Source organism: Rhinatrema bivittatum, chromosome 1 (assembly GCF_901001135.1).
Source record: "Rhinatrema bivittatum chromosome 1, aRhiBiv1.1, whole genome shotgun sequence".
Taxonomy (NCBI): Eukaryota; Metazoa; Chordata; class Amphibia; order Gymnophiona; family Rhinatrematidae; genus Rhinatrema; species Rhinatrema bivittatum.
In genome coordinates, this window is record NC_042615.1 from 413,875,358 (window position 1) to 413,897,092 (window position 21,735).

General features: G+C 43.4%; 1 protein-coding gene across 9 annotated transcripts in view; it reads right to left on the reverse strand.

Annotated features, from left to right (window-relative positions):
- PCGF3 (polycomb group ring finger 3) overlaps nucleotides 1-21,735 on the reverse strand; it is a 533,880-nt gene that overhangs the window by 11,779 nt on the left and 500,366 nt on the right. For 7 of the 9 annotated variants that reach the window (XM_029602733.1, XM_029602715.1, XM_029602687.1 and 4 more), the window contains one exon: nucleotides 15,376-15,549. The exons of the other annotated variants lie outside the window; for them this stretch is intronic. In XM_029602733.1, coding sequence (XP_029458593.1) covers nucleotides 15,391-15,549 — 159 coding nt within the window. In that variant the 3' untranslated portion in view covers nucleotides 15,376-15,390. Of the gene's footprint in view, nucleotides 1-15,375; nucleotides 15,550-21,735 lie in introns of those variants that run through there. 9 annotated transcript variants of the gene reach the window in all.

Genomic DNA, 21,735 nt, shown 5'->3' on the forward strand with positions numbered 1-21,735 from the left:
TAAGTTCTTGGAGGAGAAGTCCATTAACTGCTATTAATCAAGTTTACTTAGGGAATGGCCGCTGCTATTAATTGCATCAGTAGCATGGGATCTTCTTGGTATTTGGGTACTTGCCAGGTTCTTGTGGCCTGGTTTGGCCTCTGTTGGAAACAGGATGCTGGGCATGATGGACCCTTGGTCTGACCCAGCCTGGCAATTTCTTATGTTCTAAGCAGTATGTATGTTAGGAACGATAAGGTATCTAGGGCTCTTCCCTCAGAAATCTCCATTTGAGTTCATAAAACCTTCTAATGGTCACTTTAATAGAACCCAAAAGGATTTGACTCACCTTATTGTAAAATTGAGAGAGTTTATTACATTGCCAAAGACTGGATGTTGGTGTGCAGCAATGATCTCAGATTATACATAATTGAAAAGTTGGACAAATTTTCAATTTGTCTGGTTCCCTTAGGGACAAATCTGAAGAAGTTTAAACCAAATCTGTGTCTGTCATAAGGGATCTATAAGCATCAGAGTTTCTGAGTCCTTCCTGATTTTTATTAAGGTTTTGGTCAACAGAGGTATCAGATATGTGTAATGAAAACCTATCCCTCAACAGTGAAGGCAGTTGCTACTAGTCTCCTTTCTGATTTCCTCCTAAAGCAATAGACTGGCACCTTTTTGCTCTGGGATACTGCAAACAGATCTATCTCAAGTGTACCCCAATCAAGGAAGATCCTGCTTACATCCTGATCCGGGGGGGGGGGGGGGGGGGGGGGGATCCTGATGGCAAGTGAGTTTGTCAGGATGCTGTCTTTTCCTTTTCCTTTTCCTTTTCCACAGAGGCCAGGAATCTTCCTCTTCAGTCCGTCCCATGCGAGAAGGCTATTCCATACCTTACCTTGACAGTCTCTCAATAAAGAAGGAAGGAACCTGCTTCTCCTTACTTATTCAAAAAAATAGCTGATGACAACATTGATATTAATTCTTTACTGGTGGTGTACAAAGGTGCATGACTGGTCCTCCGAGGGCAAGAATTTTGTCATCTGAGGCTGGAAGCAGAGTTCAACTTCATACGGGGAATGCTTTGGTAAAAACTAAACCTCCTGCACTTCTAAACTCTCAAGGGTGAAAGATGAAAAGCCAGATCAATATGTCCAACTTTCTGTTCAAGGCTTGGCACAGACTCATTTGGAAGAGGGGCAATAAGTAAATCTATAGCTCTAGCACTAAACTTTCAAAATGAAGATTTTGATAAAATGAGGAAAATAGAAAAAAAAAAGGAAAGGTGCAGCTTAAAAGTTAAGAGTGGATAGCAGGCTTGGACATTGTTAAAAACACCATTTTAGAAGTGCAGTCCAGATGTATTCCTCACATTAAAAAAGGTAGAAGAAAAAGGATCCAACTGAAGAAATTAGGAAAAAGCATGAACCTGGCAAGTGAAATGTAAAACATTGATAAGACAGACTAAGAATTTGAAAACTAGAAGTCCATATACGAAAACCTCATAATAAACACTTTTAAAAATATATCTAAAGCAGGAAGCCTATGAGGAAGTCAGCTGGACTGTTAGATGATCAAAAGGTTAAAGACACACCTGGGAAGATAAAGTCATTGCGACAGACTAAATGAATTCCCTGCTTCAGAGTTTACTAATAAGTATATTGGGGAGTTTACCTGTCCAGAAACCGTTTTCAAGAGTGATGATTCAGATGAATTGAACCAAATCAAGTGAAAGATGTATTAGGCCAGATTGACAAACCAGAGTAGCAAATCACCTGGACCAGAAGATATATATCCAAGGGTTCTGAAAGAACTAAAAAATGAAATTTCAGATAGGAAGATTGGTTCTTACTTGCTAATTTTCGTTCCTGTAATACCACAGATCAGTCCAGACCAGTAGGATATGCACTCCCACCAGCAGATGGAGTCAGAGAGCTAAGCTTCAGGGCACTGGTATCCCAAGTATCACACTTGCAGCTCATCAGTATTTATAGATACCCAAGCAAAGTATAATTGACAAAAATCATCTAATTCCCGAAACAAGGGCGAACAGGAAAAAAACTCCCTCAAGGGTCCGAAACAAACGACCCCAATACCTGACAATCAGGTTTGAACCACTGTTCATAACAAAAACCGAAATGTTGTAGAATCATTCTGATAGATTCCCTATGTACAGCAGCATTAGGTAAATCAATCTTTCGGCAAGAGCACCCAGGCAGGATCCTGGACTGAACTGTGGTATTACAGGAATGAAAATTAGCAGGTAAAAACCAATTTCCTTTCCTGTAGATACCCAGATCAGTCCAGACCAGTGGGATGTACCAAAGCCACATTACACCGGGCAGGAACCTGAAAGATCCGCCTTCAAGATGCTCCCCAAAAAGCGCTTGGTCCAGATCCCTGACATCCAGATGATAATGCCTTGTGAAGGTATGCAGAGAAGACCAGTCTGCAGCTCTACAAACCTCCTCAGGTGACAACTGACACTCTGCCCAAGAAGCCACTTGCTTTCTCGTCGCTTGAGCTTTCAAACCAGTCGGGACAGGGCGACCCTTCCTGATGTAGGCCAAGCAAATTATTTCCTTCCGCCAGCGAGCCAAGGATGCCTTAAATGCCTTTTCACCCTTCTTTGGACCTCCAAAGAGCACAAAAAAGGTGATACGATTTTCGAAAGGAGTTAGTGACCTTCAAATACTGAAGGAGAACCCGGCGGACATCTAACAGATGAAGATCTCTTCCCATAGCGGGGTCAAGAACCCAATCAGGGAATCCGGGTAACTCCACGGACTGATTAACATGAAAGGCAGACACCACTTTCGGCAAAAAGGAAGGGACCGTGCACAGTGATACCCTATCAGCTGAGATGTGAAGGAAGGGATCCCTACATGAAAGAGCCTGCATTTCTGAAATACGCCCCGTGGAACAGATGGCCACCAAGAACACCATCTTCAAGGTGAGAGCCTTCAAGGAAGCGTGCCCCAGAGGCTCAAAAGGGGGATCACGAAGCACCCTCAACACCAGATTGAGATTCCACTCCAGGCATAATTTACGAAGAGGACGACTAAGGTGCTTCACCCCTTTCGGGAAACGGACAATGTCCGAGTGGCTGGCTAGAGGCCTTAAACCTACCCGCCCTAGGAGACATCCCAGGGCTGAAACCTGAACACGTAGGGAACTATAAGCCAAATCTTTAGATAATCCCTTCTGCAAAAACCCCAAGACCTGAGGAATGGTCACAGACAACGGCACTACACCCTGCTGGTCACACCAGGCTTCAAACACCTTCCACACTCAAGCATATGCCACAGACGTCGAGGGCCACCTGGACTGAAGCAGGGTGGAAATCACCTGTTCCGAATAACCTTTCATCCATAACCGCCACCTCTCAAACACCAGGCTGCGAGAGAGAAGTGATCCTCCCGATCTGAAAAAATGGGCCCTTGTTGCAGGAGATGAGCTAGGTGTAGCGGACCATCTGTCGCCAACCATACCAGGTCCGCAAACCACGGCCGCCGCTGCCACTCCAGTGCCACCAGAATTACAGAACCGGGATGGTCCTCTATGCACCGGAGAACGTGCCCAATCAGGGGCCATGGAGGAAAGGCATACAGGAGGATTCCAGTTGGCCACATGCAGACTAGGGCAACTACTCCTACCACCCCGATTTTCTTTCTTTCGGCTAAAGAACTAGTCAGTCTTGGTGTTGACACGGGTCGCCATGAGGTCCAGTTGGGGAACTTCCCATTGGGCACAAATGTGATTCCAACCCTCCCGGGATAGTTCCCACTCCCCAGGATCCAGCTGTTGACTGAGGAAGTCCACCTGCCACGTGAGAGGCTGCGATGCCTTCCAGATGAAGCTCGGCCCAAGCAAAGAGGAGGTGTGCTTCCTGTGCCACTGCCGAATTCCTGGTTCCTCTCTGGCGATTGAGATATGCCACTGTGGTGGCGCTGTCCGAGAAGACTCGAACCATTCTCCCCTACACCAGGGACTGGAATACCAACAGTGTTTTGCAGACTGCCCTTGTCTCTAGGCAATTGATAGATCACAACCATTCGGGTAAGGACCAGATTCCCTGTGCCGCATGACCGAGACACTGCTCTCCAGCCTTGAAGGCTGGAGAGCAGTGTCATGATAACCCAATCCGGGACTTCGAGGGGCATCCCCTTCTGTAAGTTGTCTTCTGAGAGCCACCATTGCAGGCTGGACCTGATTCGCTGTGACAAAGGCAGGGGCAACTGGTATTGCTCCGACACTAGGTCCCACCGCGACAGTAGATGTCTCTGCAATGGTCTCAGGTGAGTGAAGGCCCAAGGCACCAATTCCAACATCGAAGCCATGAACCCCAGGAACTTGTAGGGAATTGGAAGCTGTAACAAAAGATGCACTTGTTGCTGCAATTTGTACATCCTCTTGTTCGTGAGAAACACCCTGCCCTGGAGGGTGTCAAAATGAGTTCCCAAATACGCCAGACACTGTGACGGAGTCAGATGACTTTTCACTTCGTTGATTACCCAGCCTAGGGACTGGAGACAATGGATCATACGAAGAACCGTCTGCTCCCTTCCTCTTCAGACTTGGCTCAAATCAGCCAATCGTTGAGGTAAGAATGGACCATTATCCCTTCCTTCTAGAGGGTCGCCGCCACCATGGCCATCACCTTAGTAAAGGTGCACGGAGCTGTCATCAGTCCGAATGGCAGCACCCGGATCTGAAAATGCTGACCCAGGATCTTGAATCATAGGAATCTCTGGTGAGCGCTGCGAATCGAGATGTGTAGATAAGCCTCAGCCAAGGAGGCGAGGAACTCTCACTTTCAAACCGCTGGCTGCGATGACTGTTCGAAGTGTTTCCATTTGAAAACAGGGCACCTTCAAGCAGCGATTCACCTTCTGTAGGTCCAGGATGGGTCAGAAAGTGCCCTTCTTTTTGGGAACCACGAAATAAATGGAATACCGTTCCCTCCCCCGTTCCTCGGATGGCACAGGGACGATTGCCTTCAGGGTCAGCAATCTTTGTACAGTGTCTTCTACAGCGGCTCGCTTGTTGAGGGAAATGCATCGCGATTCTGCAAAGGCCGGCATGAGAGGCCGAGAAAATTCTAAGGCGTAACCTTCTTTTACCACCTCCAACACCCAGCGATCGGAGGTGATCCTGGCCCACTCCTCGTAAAATTTGGCAACCTGCCCCTGATCATCCCGTCCGAGGAGTGGGCAAGCCTGATTTCATTGGGCAGGCTTCTGGTTCCCTGTCCGAAACCACCTCTGGCAGGGCGACTGGAGCCGCAAGAGGACTGTGTACGGGAAGAGGTCTATGTGGAACCAGAGGGTGGAACATTACTCCCTGACCTGCTTTTTCAGAAATCCTGAAAACGGGATCGAGGACCGAATGATTTCCTGTAGGGCTTTCTATCTTCTGGCAGTTTATTGCCCTTGGAATCCCCCAGAGATTTCATCAGCTGATCCAAATCCTCTCCAAACAGCAACTTCCCTCGAAAAGGCAGACTGCATAGTTGCGACTTGGAGGAAGCATTCGCTGCCCAATTGCGGAGCCATAGGAGTTGCTGAGCCGCCGCCTCCAGACAAGCTGCCTGAGAAGCTGACAAAAATTCCAGAAGATGATGGGTCCTACGGTTTTTGAATCCAACATAAACAAGCTCTTTGCATCATGCTGACACACACCGCCGCCCGAAGTCCTAAGGAGGAGACCTCGAATACCTGCTTTGGATGCAGCTCCAGCTTGCAGTCCTACACATCTCTGAGAGCAGCCGCTCCCACCACTGGAGTGGTCGTCTTCTTGGTCACCGCTGATACAGCTGCATCCACCTTAGGTACCCCGAGGTGTTCTAAATTTCTTCCATTAGCGGGTAGAGTTTTTGCATCGCCCGGCTGACCTTAAGCCCTGCCTCCGGGGATTCCCACTCCTGGCTGATGAGCTTTTGAATCTTCTTCAGGATGGGAAAAGCACTAGGTGGAACCCACAGACCATCCAGGACTGGGTTCACTCCCTCAATGTCGGAATCTTCCAGCGATGTTCTCATCCCCAATTCCTCAAGCACCTGGGGAATAAGGGGGTGCAATTCCTCCCTTTTAAACAGCTGGACTATGGGGGGTCGTCCCCCTCCGCACTAGTTTCTACTGGATCCTGATCGTCGTCACCCGTATCTACGTCTGGAGGGACCTCACCCTGATCTGCAGCGGTGTCCCTCGGGGGCGGAGTGGAGTCGTTCCCCTGGCTGGTCAACTGCACCCGCTAGATTCTCCCAAGCCAAAGTTGCCCGGGACGGACGACCATTAGTTCGCAGATGGGGATGCTTGGGAACTCCCACACTCCCATCCTGGGCGCTGTGCTTCGCGAGCTTCCGAGGCAGAAATACTTTATGATTTGAGCAGCACAAATTCCGGTGAAAATTCCCCCGGTCCTGTATCATCACTGCTAGAATCAGTGCCCTTGTCTCTCGATTCCTCCGGTCTCGGAGTCCGCACAGTGGGGGACAGTGGGGGAGGGTCATCCTGGGAGACCTTTTCCATAGGGTGCGCAGTGGGGGTTGGGCTCCTTCCGTTACACCCAGCCGCCGAGCCTGACCTGCTTGCAGACTTTTAGGTTTGGTCCTCTTGTCTGATGCCCCTTCCCCACCCAGTGCACAGTCCATGCACAGTGACAGGGGGTCTAAATAGCTGAGCATTCCCCACAAGCCTTACAGGATTCAACCAGAGGAGTTTCTGCCATGTTCCTCCTGCAAAAAGGGGCATACCACTGCCCCCTGGAAGAAAACAGGTGCTGACACTTAGCCCCGGTGACTCCCACCAAAAACGCCATGAACATCGGCCCTAGGAATGCTGGGGAGCCGAGTGGGAGGTCGAAAAAGAAAAAAGAAAAATGGCCACTGTGGTAAAAATATCTCCAGAGCCAGGGGTAAAAATGAGGCAGGGAGCCTAAAAACATCCTCGGAGGTTCTTACCAGGGCTGAAACACTCTTCCCTCCTCTTCAGGGGTCTGCCTGGCTCTGCACCACCGGGCAGACTGATTTACCTTGGGAGCCGTGGTGAACAGGGAATATGGAGCTTTTTTTTTTTTTTTTTTTTTTTTTTTTTAACACAAAAACTTTAACTTCTAGTAACAGAAAAAAATAAAGCCTAAGCTGAGAGGAATAGAAAAAAATCCCCATCGGGGATTCCCTGTACCGCAGACACTGAGGGGGAGCCTTCGGGTCACTGAGGGAGCCAGTCCCCTGGCTATCAGGAGACCTGGAACCACACCTGCTAGCGCCACCTGGTTCTACCTGAGGGATGGCCCAGATACTGAACCTAGCACGACCACAATCTGCTGAAGTCAGAGAAATACTGATGAGCTGCAGGTGACACACTTGGGATACCAGTGCCTCGAAGCTTTGCACTCTGACTCCATCTGCTGGTGGGAGTGCATAACCCACTGGGCTGGATGGATCTGGGTATGTACAGGAACTATTACTAGTAACTGGAGGAGGAATAGCCTAGTGGTTAGAGCAGTGGGCTACGAACCAGGAGACAAGGGTTCAAGTCCTGCTGTCGCTTCTTGTGACCTTGGGCAAGTCACTTTACCCTCCATTGCCTCAGGTACAAAAAACTTAGATTGTAAGCCCTCTGGGGATAGGGAAATACCTACAGTACCTGAATGTAAACCGATGTGATATCTCAGATCAAATGTCAGTATATAAAAAATAATAAATACATGTGTAACCTATCATTAAAATAGTACCTGAAGACAAGAGGATGGCCAATGTAACCTTGATATTTAAAAAGGGCTCCAGGGTGATTAAAGAAACTATAGACTGGTTAACCTGACTTTGGTGCCATGAAAAATCATAGACACTATTCTAAAGGACACAGCCAGCATGGATTTACCCAAGGGAAGTCTTGCCTTACAAATCTATATTTTTTTGATGGGGTTAATAAACATGTGGATAAAGGTGAGCCAGTAGATTTTCAAGTGTTTGACAAATTCCCCCATGGGATAAGAGACAATGTCCTTTTGTGAAATGTAAACTGGCTAAAAGATAAAAAAACAGAGAGTAGGATGAAATGGTCAGTTTTCTCAGTAGGTGGTGGTAAACACTGGAGAGCCTCAAGGATCTGTGTTTGGATCAGTGCTTTTTAATATATTTATAAATGATCTGGAAAAGGGAACAACAGAAAAGTTATCAAATTTTCCGATGATACAAAATTATTTAGAGTTGTTAAATCACAAATGTATTGTGATAAATTGCAGGAGGAACTTGCAAGACTAGAAGTCTGGACATCCAAATGGCAGGTGAAATTTAATGTGGACAAGTGCAAAGTGATGCACATAAGGTAACCCACATTGTAGTTATACAATGTTAGGTTCTGTATTAGAAGTTAACATTTAGGAAAAATATCTGGGTGTCATCGGCTTGATGTGCTTCAGTGGTCAAAAGTGAATAAAACGGAGAATGTCAGAATGTCATAGTACCTCTGTATTGCTCCATTTCGAGACTGCACATTGAATATTGTGTGCAATTTTGGTTGCTTCATCTCAAAAAAGATATAGTTGCACTACAACAGGTTCAGGGAAGGGTGAACAAAATGATAAAGGAGAGGGAACAGCTCTAGTATGAGAAAAAGCTAGAGAGGTTAGGGCTGTTCAGCTTGGAGAAAAGATGGCTAAGGAAGGATATGATAGAAATCTATAAAATCACAAGAGAACTAGAACAAGTAAATGTGAATTGGTTATTTACTCTTTCAGATATTAACAAGGACTTAGGGCACTCCATGAAATTATAAGAAGCACATTTAAAACAAATCAGAAAAAATTATTTTTCACTCAATGCACAATTAAGCTTTGGAATTCATTGCCAGAAGATGTGGTTAAGGCAATTAGCATAGCTAGGTTTAAAAAAGGTTTCAAAAGCTCCTGAAGGAGAAGTCCATAACCTATTTGTCAAGTTGACTTAGGCAGTAGCCACTGCTCATTACTGGCATTTGTAACATAATATTTAGTATTTACTGTTTGGGTATTTGCTGTTTGGTTATTTGCTATGTACTCTTATCCTGGATTGGACACTGTCTGAAACAGAATGCTTGGCTTGATGGACCCTTGGTTTAACCCAGAATGGCAACTTCTTATGCTCTTCCTTAAGTCTTTAGAGCTCTTGCCACGATTTGAATAGGGGAAAAGAGATTTCTCTCAAATCTTGAACCTGTCCTCTGGCTGAGGAGCTGAAAAAGTTGAAGGCCTTTTCAGCAAGATCATATCACCAATGTAGAGACTGACTTTGCAGACCTTGGGTCAGGACTTTGAGGCCTGTGTCAAGAAGCTGAACAATCTCCCAGCAAGGAAAGCTTGAAGCCTATCATTCCATGCCCAAACTGTTCAAATATCCAAGCCATTTATAGCAAACCTTATGATGTTCAGTTATTGACAAAATTTGAAGCCATTGACTTGCTTCTGTCAGGTACACTCTTAATGCAACATCAAATTAAGACATTTTCCTATTCTTTGAAGAAAGACAAGTTGAGGAGAATAAAAGCTCTGCATAATGGATGGCCTGCCAGTGCAGTCCTGAAAAAAAAAAAAAAAAAGAACACATGGGCCTAGCAAAGCAGAGAAATTGAAAAATAAAGTAAAACTTGGCTAAGTGTCAAAAACCTAGGAATAATTAGGGCATTTGGCAATAAAGTGCAACAAAAGAGAAATAGATTCCTCAAAAGTGCTGCAGAGCATAGGAGAAAACATCTGATGAGTATGGTGGACAAAAGAATATGGGGGAACCATGGAATTGCTGTGCAAGAGCAATGATAAATGCTTTGGCTATTTGTCCATTTGGTACTGATATGCAGTCATGTTACTCATTTGACTGAATGAATAATCCTGCTTATCTTTAGAGAAAAATGACAGTTTGTCTTGCTCCTAAAGACGTAGCTTGGAGCACAGTAAATTTTCTTATTTTTATATCTGAAAAGTTGAAGGAGCGGGTAAGAAGCATTGATCTAATGTTGATTTTACCATATGACAATTTTTCTCCTCAAACTTTCACTTGTCAACTTGGAAAATATGACTTGCCACCAATATAAAAATTGTGGGGAAAAGTCTATATTTATTGGTGTCTGCTATCAAAGAAACATCAATGTATTTCTCAAATAATTTAATAAATCAATATCTATATATCTATTCACAGGAGAGCTTACATTTGTCTGTGGCAGGAAACAAAATCCTAAGCAAGAAATTCAGGCCACACATTATCATGCATTTAAACTAGAGGACAGGAGTGGCAGCAAGTGGACAATAAAATTGGCATGCTGCTTCCAAGCAATACAAGAAATGGGAAAAGTAAATAAAATCAATCAGCTCAATATTCCACACCTACAAAAAAGAGCAGAAAATGTGCTTAGAAGAGCAGCAAGGTAAAGGGAAAAAACTGGAAAGCTATGACCACAAATGCTAATAGTATGGGAAATAAAATCCCAGATCTGCAGGCTCTAATGGTGTAAACCAAGTAATTCTTAGATTTATTTATTTTTTTAAATCTAATAAAGAATAAGGAAAAAAATAGTATATTCCCCAAAAAGATTAACACAGGGAAATATACGGTTGTAATCACAAGTTTGCATACCTCTGTGTATTAGTTAGAAAAAGAGGCATAAAGAGTTAATTTAGTCCCATATGAGAGAGAAAATACAGATATAAATTAATCAACCTAGAGTTTTAAGAATTTTAAGCTAAAATTTCCCTAGTCCAATATTGTTGTTAATCAATTGCTCGTTTTATTTTATTACATTGTTTTAATTTGTTTATTTTTGCTGTACATCACTTTAGAAAGACGCAAGTTTTGGAAGGCGATTCATAAATCTTATAAATAAATAAATAAAAATATATGTACAAGGTCAGCATGTAACACAGACACACAGTATTGCTTAAAGAAATTACAGGCTTGTGGGCTATGTAGCTTCCCTTGCACTTCCTCCCCCCACTCCCTTTTCTAGAAGCAGCCTAACATGCCTCACAGCCTACAGTTCCCTGTTCCCCCCCTCCCCAGCCAGCCCTCCCCTTCCTTCATTTAACTTCAAGTCTGCAAGCTTCAAGGTCACACACAGAAAACTGAGATATGACCTAATTTAAAGTTCATGAACACCATTTACTTAAAGCTAGCTAGTAGATTAAGAGTTAAATCTTGACTTTGAAGAAATGCACTATAAGTTTTGCAAAGGTTAAAGCTGAAAACAACTAGCATATACCCAGATTAGTTTTGGTAAAACTTCTCTATTAAGAAGTAGATTATAGACAGGTACTTTATATAGTGATTTAACAGTAGTGAATACTCGTTACATGAGACATGACAGTGATACACATGCTGATTTTTGGTTATTATTTTGGGGTAAAATGGAAGAGCAAGTAGTTTCATATAAGAGATAGAATGTCTGTACAAGATGGCGATTCAGAGTGGTTCATAGAACATATGCAATAGTTTTTCCTTATCAATTATTTTGGCAAAACTTCAGGAATTAGAAAAAAAGAAATGAGTCTAGCATGTGCATGTTCTGAATTAGTTTACCTCATTTTTGAAGAACCGATCCTTCCAAGTTAAGATAAAAAATTCATTCTCCAGCAAAATACCCCTAGAAACTGGAGTACCTCAAGGCTCCACTCTTTTCACCACTCTTTGTAATATTTATCTTTTACCCATTTGTCACTTCCTCTCTGGTCTTGGCCTCAATTTTTATATTTACGCAGATGACATACAGTTTCTTTACCTATTGATGTGTCAATAGCACAGTCTTTTAAAACTATTTCTATATACTTGAACTCAATCAAGCAACTATTAAAACACATGAAGCTTGTATTAAATACAGATAAGACTGAGGTATTATTCTTAGAGCATAAATGTATGAGGAGTGAGCTCCCCTCCCTATCTTTAGATAATATCTCCAAGATAAAGCCCACATTTTTTGCTAAGATTTAGGAATATCCCTTCACACCGAGTTAGGATTAAAAAACCATATAGCATTAAAACTAAAAGATGGCTATTTCAAGCTCCTTACCCTTTGAAGACTGAAACCATTGTTAGAACCTAAAGAATTCAGGACTGTCCTACAATCTCTGATCTTTTCAAACATCGACTATTGTAATGCCCTATTGCTCGGTCTCCCTCAAAGTACTATAAGGCTGCTTCAAGTCTTACAAAATGCCACCGCAAGGGTGTTGACAGGGGTAAGAAAATGCGATCATATTACTCCCATTTTAATCTCGCTGCATTGGCTCCCTATAGCATCACGAATACAATACAAAACGGCTTGTATTCTTCACAAGATAATTTATGGGAACAATACAGAATGGCTTAATACAGCGGTTAGACTATATGTTCCACAAAAAAACTTAAGATCCGCCAACAAAGGTTTATTAACAATACCTATAATTAAAACAGCAAGATTATGCGAAGTACGAGAGAGGGCAATTTCTATCGCAGGTCCCAAGCTCTGGAATACTTTACCACCTCAATTACGGTTACAAAAAGACCATAAGAAATTTAAAGTTGATTTAAAAACGTGGCTCTTTACATGCACTTATGTAGAGAGTGGGTAATATTACAGCATGCTTTTATTTTTTACCATTTATTTATTGCTTCTTATTGTGCTCCCATAATTTCATTGTGGTTCCTTAATTTTTAGTTTATGTTTTATTATTTTATATTGTATATTTTAGACTAATTTTAATAGCTATAGTTTTGATTCTTTTACTTTGTAATTTTAGCTGTTATGATCAAATAATTTTATATATTGTATTTCTCTATTTTAATTATTTGTAAACCATTGTGAAGGTCTTTACTGATGTGATGGTCTAGAAAACCAAATAAACCAAACCATAAAGAATAGGATGCATCTTATGTTATGGGAGCGCTGAGGGAGCGGCCCCACTCGAGGGGACTGTGTGCCCTTGAGCCTCGGCACAGTCCCAGACGAATCCAAGAAGCACCGAGGGTAGGCGAGGCACATCCCAGCATGGGTGGAAGCTGACAGTCCATCCCTCTGCTGGACCTGCATGCTTCTGGAACCAACAATCATGATGTTGGTAATGAACAGTCCTCCAACTGTTTCCGGCCCTTTCGGACCTGCCGCTGGAATGGCAAGAAGCAGCAGGCCGGACTCTGGACGAGGGCAGACAAAGGCTCAGGACAAGGCACTGAAGACAAGGACTCAAACGAGGCAAGGTTCAAGGTATTCAAGGAATTCAGGCAAGGATTCAGAAGCAAGCGAAGAACTGAGTTGAGGCCTACCACGCAGAGCGCCCTACACAGCCACCGTAAACAGGCGGACCCAATGGGCTGGTCACGGACCACGCTAGAGTGTAAAGCAGGCTCCAGACGAGGTGTGGAATAGCTGAAGCTGGAGCATGGCGAAGATACTGTAAAAGCCTGTACACCAAGGCGCGCCCTACACAGTCCATCCTAGGCTGGTCGCGGACCACGCGGGAATGGCACAGGTTCAGTCACGAGTCTTAGGCATGGATGGAGCAAGCTCAAGTATCCGAGGGCGAGACAGAGTTCAAAACACAGGACCAAGACGGAACTTGGCTTCAGGCAAGGATACAGGACCAAGACGGGACTTGGTTCAGGCAGGAGGGTCCCTCCGGAGGCTTGAGCTGCGGACATGAAGGATGGTGACGAGGAACCAAGGGTAGCGGCATCAGGACAGGATCACGGACATCAGGAACTGAACTGGAACATGAACATCGGGAACAGGTAACAGGACATGGAGCTCCAATGAAGAACATGGACCTGACTGAGCGCTGGAAGGCAAGACTTCCAGGAGCAGGAAACTCTGATGCAAGGCAAAGCAGAACTGAAAGTGAAGCCCTTTTACAGGCCAGAAAGCAGGCAACTCCCTGGGAGGAGTTCCAATGGGCCACACCTGGCTGGCCCTATAAGTACAGAGAGAAGCTGCGGGCCGATCCCTTAGCGAGAAGGGCGGGGCCCAAACCAGAAGTCCAAGCTGAGACTGGAGCAGGCCCCGATGACATCGAAGGCCTCCCAGGCTGTGGAGCATAATCCAGAAAGCCAGTTCAGGTGAGGCCCCAGCTTTGGAGTGGCCTCCAGAGAAAGGTGAGAGGCCTCCCGTGGCTCCAGCTACAGGAGGAATCTTAACATCTTAAGGCTACCTTTAGTGGACATCTCTATTACGCCCTCCAAGGGGTAAGGTAAGAATATCCCGCTCAATGTGTAACCAGCGGGATGTCTTTGAAAGTAATAAAGTATCTGCTAGCCAGTAATACACTTGCTGCAAGATAAAAGCATGGCGATAACTATAAAAGTCTGGAAAATTGACCAGCTACATTTTTTGTCTGCTTTCAATTTGGATAGAGCAATACGGGGAGATTTTTTATTTCATAAAAAAACTCCCCAAAATACGATTCTACTTGTAAATAAAATCCTTTGTGGAAAAAAAAAGGGTACCATGGAAAAAACAAAATTAAGGTGGGGGCTAGCACCTTGCTAAAGTCTAAACTGCCCCACAAGGAGAAGTGCAGGGGTGACCACTGCAGAACATTATCACATAACATTTGCAATAAAGCTGACTCTAGTGTGAGAGAGTTAAGCAGTGGGAGAGAAAAAAAAAGAAGTCCCAAATATTTTAAACCTTTGGTGGAAACTTGAAATGGAAAACCAGAGAGATCCATACACACACCTAAAAAATTAAGGGGGAGCAACTCAGTTTTATGCCAGTTCACTTTATAACCAGAAAAGAGGGAGTAGTGAGAAATTGAAGATAATAGCAGAGGCAAGGACCTAGAAGGATTAGCAAAATACAGAAGAACATCATTGGCATAAGCAGAGAGCTTAAAGGGGGCATCTCCAAATGTTAAACCCTCAATTGCGGTTTCACCACGAAGAGGTCCCAGTGCCAAATTAAAAAGAAGAGGGGACAACGGACAACCTTGCCTTGTGGCCCTACGGATAGTAATGTGGAGGGATAATTTATTGTTGAGGTATAGAAAAGCAGAGGGATTGTGATAGAGTAAATAAATCCATGTGAGAAATAAGGAACCAAAGCCAAACCATCTTAACATTTCAAACAGATAAGGCCATTCCACCCTATCAAATGCCTTTTTGGCATCTAAAGAGAGAGCAATGACCGGGCTTGGAAAAGCGTTCGAGTATTGCTTGAGATAGATCTATTTTGGATAAAACCAGTTTGGTCAGGATGAATGATCTGCCCAATCACTTGTGCAACTCTAGTAGCCAAAATCTTGGTTAAGAGCTTGTAGACCATATTCAGAAGCAAGATGGGATAATAGTTGGTAATTAGTTGAGGGTCTCTACCAGTTTTGGGAAGTACTATACTACAAGCCTCTGAGAAGGAAGGAAAAAAAAATCAGGAAATCTGGGAAGTGCTTCAAAAAGATGAAGCATTTTAAAAATTAAAGTACTCTGAAAAGCAGAATAAAAGTCAGCAGTATAGTCATCGGGACCAGGAGCTTTCCCAAATGGAGAGAGGCCACAGCCAAAGATATCTCTTCTTGTGTAATCAGAAGATCTAACGCCGCTCTCTGCGCAGGTGTAACAGTTGGATGAGGTAGCTGTGAAAAAGAAAGGTTTGCTTAACATGAACAGGTACTTCAGACTCGGACTTACACAAATCCTCATAAAACTACTAAAATGCATGTAATATGTCCAAATCTGAATGCACTGTCTCATTCGTACAGGTACGAATAACAATAATCCATGTCTTTTCTTTTTTTCTTTTTCAGGTAATTAGCAAGCAAATGACCACACTTATTATTTCCTGCATAGTACAATGCTTTTTGAGAAAAGAGAGCTTTCCCAGCTTGGTGACCCAGAAGTTTATTATATTCGTACTTCGCTTTCTATGACTTAGAGTAGAAGAAGGATAAGAGATATGTTCTCTTTCCCATTTGTTCGTTCCTGAAGTTTCAAATTCTGTTCCTGCTTAAGTTTATTATTGTAGCTGATAATCTCGCCCTTAATAGTAGCTTTAAAGGCAGCCCAAATCATAAGAGGAGCCATATCTGGAGTTTCATTTAACAAGAAGTATTCCCCAAACCTCCCTTTAATATGCCTTCTAAAGTTTTCATCCTCTAAAAGCGCTGGGTTAAATCTCCATAAGCGATCCTCCTTGGGCAAGGAGGACAGATTAATGGAAATAGTAACTTGTGCGTGATCTGAAACCAATATGGGTTGGATTGAGGCCAAGGTGATGTTTGGAAGGAAGGAGCCTGATGTAAAAAAATAATCAATGCGAGAATAAGTTAGATGGGGAGCAGAGAAAAAAGTATAATCTTTGGCTGTAGAATGTAAACTTCACCATGGATCCACCAAAGCCAGGTTGGCTATTAAGTTATACAAAGCTTTGTGCGTTTTAGATTGGGAAATGCGGGCTGTAGATTGCTTATCTAGTATAAGACCTAGTGGCTGGTTAAAGTCACCTACCAAAACTAAACAAGGTGCATTCTCCGCTAATAACTGCGTGGAGACCCGTTGAAAAAAGGCAGGATCGTCCACATTGGGGGCATACACATTAAAAAAATGAAAAGATTCAGCTCCAATAGAAGCTTGAACAGAAACCCATCGGCCCTCTGTGTCTACCTTGCTATTGGAAAGTGAAACCACGATAAAAAAATGTAATACCAGTATGACACCAAAAACAAAGAAAGGAAACAATCATAAATGGATTAATACCAATTATCGCAAAAAGACTAACAAACAGATATATAAGCTCGTAGGCTATAAGCCATGGGCTATTGAGGCAATAAAATGGGTCTCCTAGCAATGCCAAATGCCAGCAAGATCCATCCAAGTCATTGGAAAAAGAAATAAAATGGAAGGGAAATCCCCTTAAACTATGCCATCTGTCCCCACTCATAATGTGGTAAAAAAAGGAGCTGGGAACGCTGGACCCAGAAAATGAAAAATCCATATAGAAAAAAAATTAAAGTTACTGGCCATCCAAGGCTGGCATAGCCGATAGTGCAAACCAAGGAAAGAAAAGTAAACGTTGGCCAAAACGCAGTCAACCGGCAACAGTCACATACATTGGAGAAACTGAACATAGCTGCAGCAGCTATGACAGCTATGTTAAAAGTCATTGCCAAGTCTCTGTCAGGCCACCATGCTTGATGACTCCTCCATCAATAAGAGAAATGCCTCCAGGGTTTCCGGGGTCTTGAAGGTCCAGGTCTGATTATGGCAGGCAACCCTCATACAGCAGCCTCATACAGCAGGCCAAAACAAGCACCTAAAGCTTGCAGACGCGGTCACAGTGACAAAAAGACCTTCCTGCCGGCCGTTGTGGATTTTGCCATGTCAGGAACGAAAAGAATCATATTGCCTTTGTATAAGATCAGCACCTTGGCCCAGGTAGATGACAGGCTTTCCAGAACTTGCGGGTACCACAGCAGTTTGAAGATAATAGGCCGCGGGAACTTGGGTTTAAGTTGGCTGCCAAGACGGGGAAGATCGAAATTGAGATGGAGGCAGGTAGGAATGAGATCAGTCAGAAATGTAATTATGTCGGAGCCTTCTGGGATCCCTAACAAGTGAATATTATTCCGCCTGTTTCTGTTAGAGAGGTCTTCAAAATCCCAATGTAAGCATTCCACTATTTGTGAAAGTGCCGATGTTAAAAGCAGGGATTCTGTTTGGGCTTCTACCTCTTCTAGGCAGGAAGCAAAATTAGAAAAACGTTGTGATTGTTCTGAGAGATCCATGTGAATTGTGGCAGTGGAGTCCATATTGCTTTGGAGCATATCTTTAAAGGATCTAAGCTCTGTTAGAATGAGGTCTGTCATCGCCATGTTCCTCACAGAGAGGGATTTGTCGAGAGATGGCGGGTCAGCCTTTGCTCTCTTAGTACCTCCTCCGGCTGTGAAAGCTGCCTCAGTCTTTCCAGACTTTGACGCCGACATTGTATGTGTAGAGATATAGCAGAAAGTGGTGGCTCTGTGTAGGTTTAAGAGCTGGGGAATCACTTACATGTGTAGATCTCTCGGAGTAGATGGATCACACAGCCATCTTGGTCACCGCTCAAGAGTGCCCCTATCAGAGTTTCTTTATTACTTAATTTGAGTTTTTATTGATCTTATATCACAGGGGTCGGGAACCTTTTTGGCTGAGAGAGCCATGAGCGCCACATATTTTAAAATGTAATTCCGTGAGAGCCATACTAACTACAACCCCCCACCCTCCTGACGCCCCCCAAGACCTCCAAAATTAATTTATTACAATCCCCACCCTCCTGACCTCCCCAAGACCTGCCAAAAGTCCCTGGTGGTCCAGCGGGGGTCCGGGAGTGATCTCCTGGACTTGGGCTGTCGCCTGCCAGTAGTCAAAATGGCGCCGACGGCCCTTTGCCCTCACTATGTCACTGGGGTCGACCAATGGCGGCGGTAGCCCCTGTGACATAGTAAGGGCAAAGGGTCGTCGGCGCCATTTTGACTACTGGCAGGCGACAGCCCAAGTCCAGGAGATCACTCCCGGACCGCTGCTGGACCACCAGGGACTTTTGGCAGGTCTTGGGGGGGTCAGGAGGGTGGGGGTTGTAGTAAATTAATTTTGGAGGTCTTGGGGGGCATCAGGAGGGTGGGGGATTTTGTTAGATTTTTACTTTTTTATTAAAGATTTGTCTGCGAGCCAGATGCAGCCATCAAAAGAGCCATATCTGACTCCCGAGCCATAGGTTCCTGACCCCTGTTATATCAAGTAGTAATCCATAAACACAAATATCTGACTTCATGACGGGAGTGCAGAAGCTGTGCTTGAACAACATATTCGAGAGCACAGTGCTGAGAAACACTTTTTTTTTTATTTTTAATAGATTTTACAATTAAACAGAAGAATCCTTGTACCAGAAAATATGAGAGATGTCATACCATATACATTAATAATAACATGCCGACATAAAAAAGGAATAAAAAAAATCTTCACATACATCTCAAACTAAAAGTGGAAAAAAGGAGAGACCAACACAGAAAAAAGAGTGATTTACAATGAAATAAAGAAAAAATAAAAAAACAGAAGTATACCAAAACACCATCATTTCCAAATTGCCATACCACCTCATAAAGAGCTATTTTAGGTATGCGAGTCCAGGAATAATCGCACTTGAGAAGGTTCGAAATAAACAGAATTAGTATTAAGATATTTCACAAAACATTTACATGGATATCACAATATAAACCTTGCACCTAATGTCAAACCATCAGATCGCATAGAAAGAAACTTCTTCCTGCAATCTTGGGTTACTCCAGTAATATCAGGAAATATCCATATTTTCTGACCATGAAATGGCACTAACCTATTATGAAAGAAAAATCTAAGAACTGAATTTCTATCATTCAAAAAAGCAAAAGAAACCAATAAAGTTCCCCTTTTGAAACTATAACTTCATGTGATGATTAAAGAAGGTCTGTCAAATTTTAAGAATCTTGTGCTTGATCTTCGCTGACTCTGGTCACCTGCTGTGGCAAATAATATGCTTTAGTGATGACTGGCATAACCTCCGTTGGAATCTTGAGAACTTGTGCAATTTAATTCTTAAAGAGATCCAGCGATGAAATCAGTTTAATAACTGGAAAATTAAGAACTCTCAAGTTCAAACTTCTAATAGAATTCTCAATGTTCTCAAGTTTCTTAGAATGAATCAAGTCAGACTGGACTAACCCATGTTGAATCTTCTCAACTGTAGACACTCAAGCATCCAAAACTTGAATTTTAGCCCCATATGAAGCAAACAATTTCTCATGGCCAACACATGCCAATTAGTTATCAAAGTAATATTAGTTAAGGAGGAAATAGATGCTGCTAATGAAACCAATGCGTACCAGACAGCTTCCAAGGTAATAACTGCAGGCTTGGTAAAAGTTATTTTTGGAGTTGAGCTTATCCTGGTTTCCAAACTGCCTCCGCTCAAAAAGGTGTTGTTTCTAGCCAAATCCCCTCCAATTGCCAATGACAAAGCCTGCACTGAGGGAACCATCTGGTGTGATTCCCTCAACAGGAGAAGAAGAAATTCCTTCAATTAGCTTCTCCTGTGGGGCCTATATTAATTGCTGCAGCAGTTTCCCCAGGCATCGGAGTCACCTTATTAACTACGGGGCTTACCGGCCTTGGCTCCACTCCAATGGGTGTTTTACTAAAGGAAGAAGATGGCTTTGCAGGCAAGCCGGGACTCAGTGATGTTTCCTCAGCCAGCGGTGTCAGCGTTTGCTCCATGTCAGGATCCATAACGGCCCTCTTACCTGGCAAACTTATCTTTGTTGGAACAAATAAAACTCTCAAACTGTGGCTGAAGTAAATCCATTGAGGGAGAAGCCTAGGTGATCTCCTTCAATTTGGCTTTCCTTTTAGTATGAGGCATATTAAAGAAAAAGTCCAAAACAGGAAAGCAGAGAGAGCTCTAGACTAGCTTCTCAAAGCACAGCCATCTTGAATCTCCAGAAGTTCACATATTGTCAGTGACACTACAACTCGGAGGAGGACATCATCATACCCTTTTGCACCAGAATGGCACCTTCAAGCTTTCATTTTCTGGAGTGAAGTGCTCAGAATTTATGCATCAATGCTGCCTTCATGTTTTCTTGTTCTATTGGGGTGGTCTTAAGACTATTTTTGTTTTATGAATATATCTGTTTGAAATGTAATAAACTGATTATAATGATGAAATTTTTATTCTGTACAAAAAGGTAAATTTTAAGGCCCAAACTGCAGGCATCCATGTGCTCGCAGTTCCTGGCACGCACCGATTTTATAACATGCACATGCCAGCGCGTTCATGATTGTGCGAGTGCCGACTCGCATGTGTAAGGGGGGGATTTTATAACATGTGCATGGTGAAGCAATATGCCCTAATCCCAGTTCCCTCCCACTCTGCTCCAATAAAGGAGTGGACTGGGAGGGAACTTCCTAAATCCCCTACCTAACCTGCCTCCCTTTTCCCCTACTAACCCTGACCCCTAAAACCCCACTAACTTCCCTAGTTTATGTTTTGCAACTTATCTCCAGAACAGCAGCAGGTTGCGTGGGTCAGTGGGATCCCAGCATGCGCTTCAGCAGGACAGTGCCTAATGGTGCTGTCCCGGCTTGCCTATGCCTCACCGAGACCCCACCTCCGGACCGCCGCTTTTTTCTATCACCCTTTCTTCTGCACGTACCAGGAGATACGTGCCTGGCTGCAGGCATTTGAAGATCTACGTGTATCTCCCAGCTTTCACGCGCGCAGAGCTTTTAAAATTTAGCCTTTAGCTAATACCTAGTTACATATTTACTTGCAGATGATATTTTGATATTGTCATTGATGAAAAAGTCTGAATTAATGAAATTTGAATTAATGGTTCAACAGAATATGCTAGCTGCTTGTCCATCCAACACCCAGATAGTAATTTCATTTTTAGAAAGAACTAGAATAGATGTTTAAAACAGGGTGTTTTTGTTTTTTTCATTCCTTGTACCTGGTAATACTCAGGTGTATCACCTGGGGGAATATAGATGATATGCCTTTTAACTGTTACAAATACATACATATATATATATATATATATACACACATATACATATATAGCAAGTGTTGCTTACCTGTAACAGGTGTTCTCACAGGACAGCAGGATGTTGTCCTCACATATGGGTGACATCACAGGATGGAGCCCAATCACGGAAAACTTCTATCAAAGTTTCCAGAACTTTGACTGGCCCCTACTGGGCATGCCCAGCATGGCACTAACCCTGCAGCCAGCAGGGGTCCCCCTTCAGTC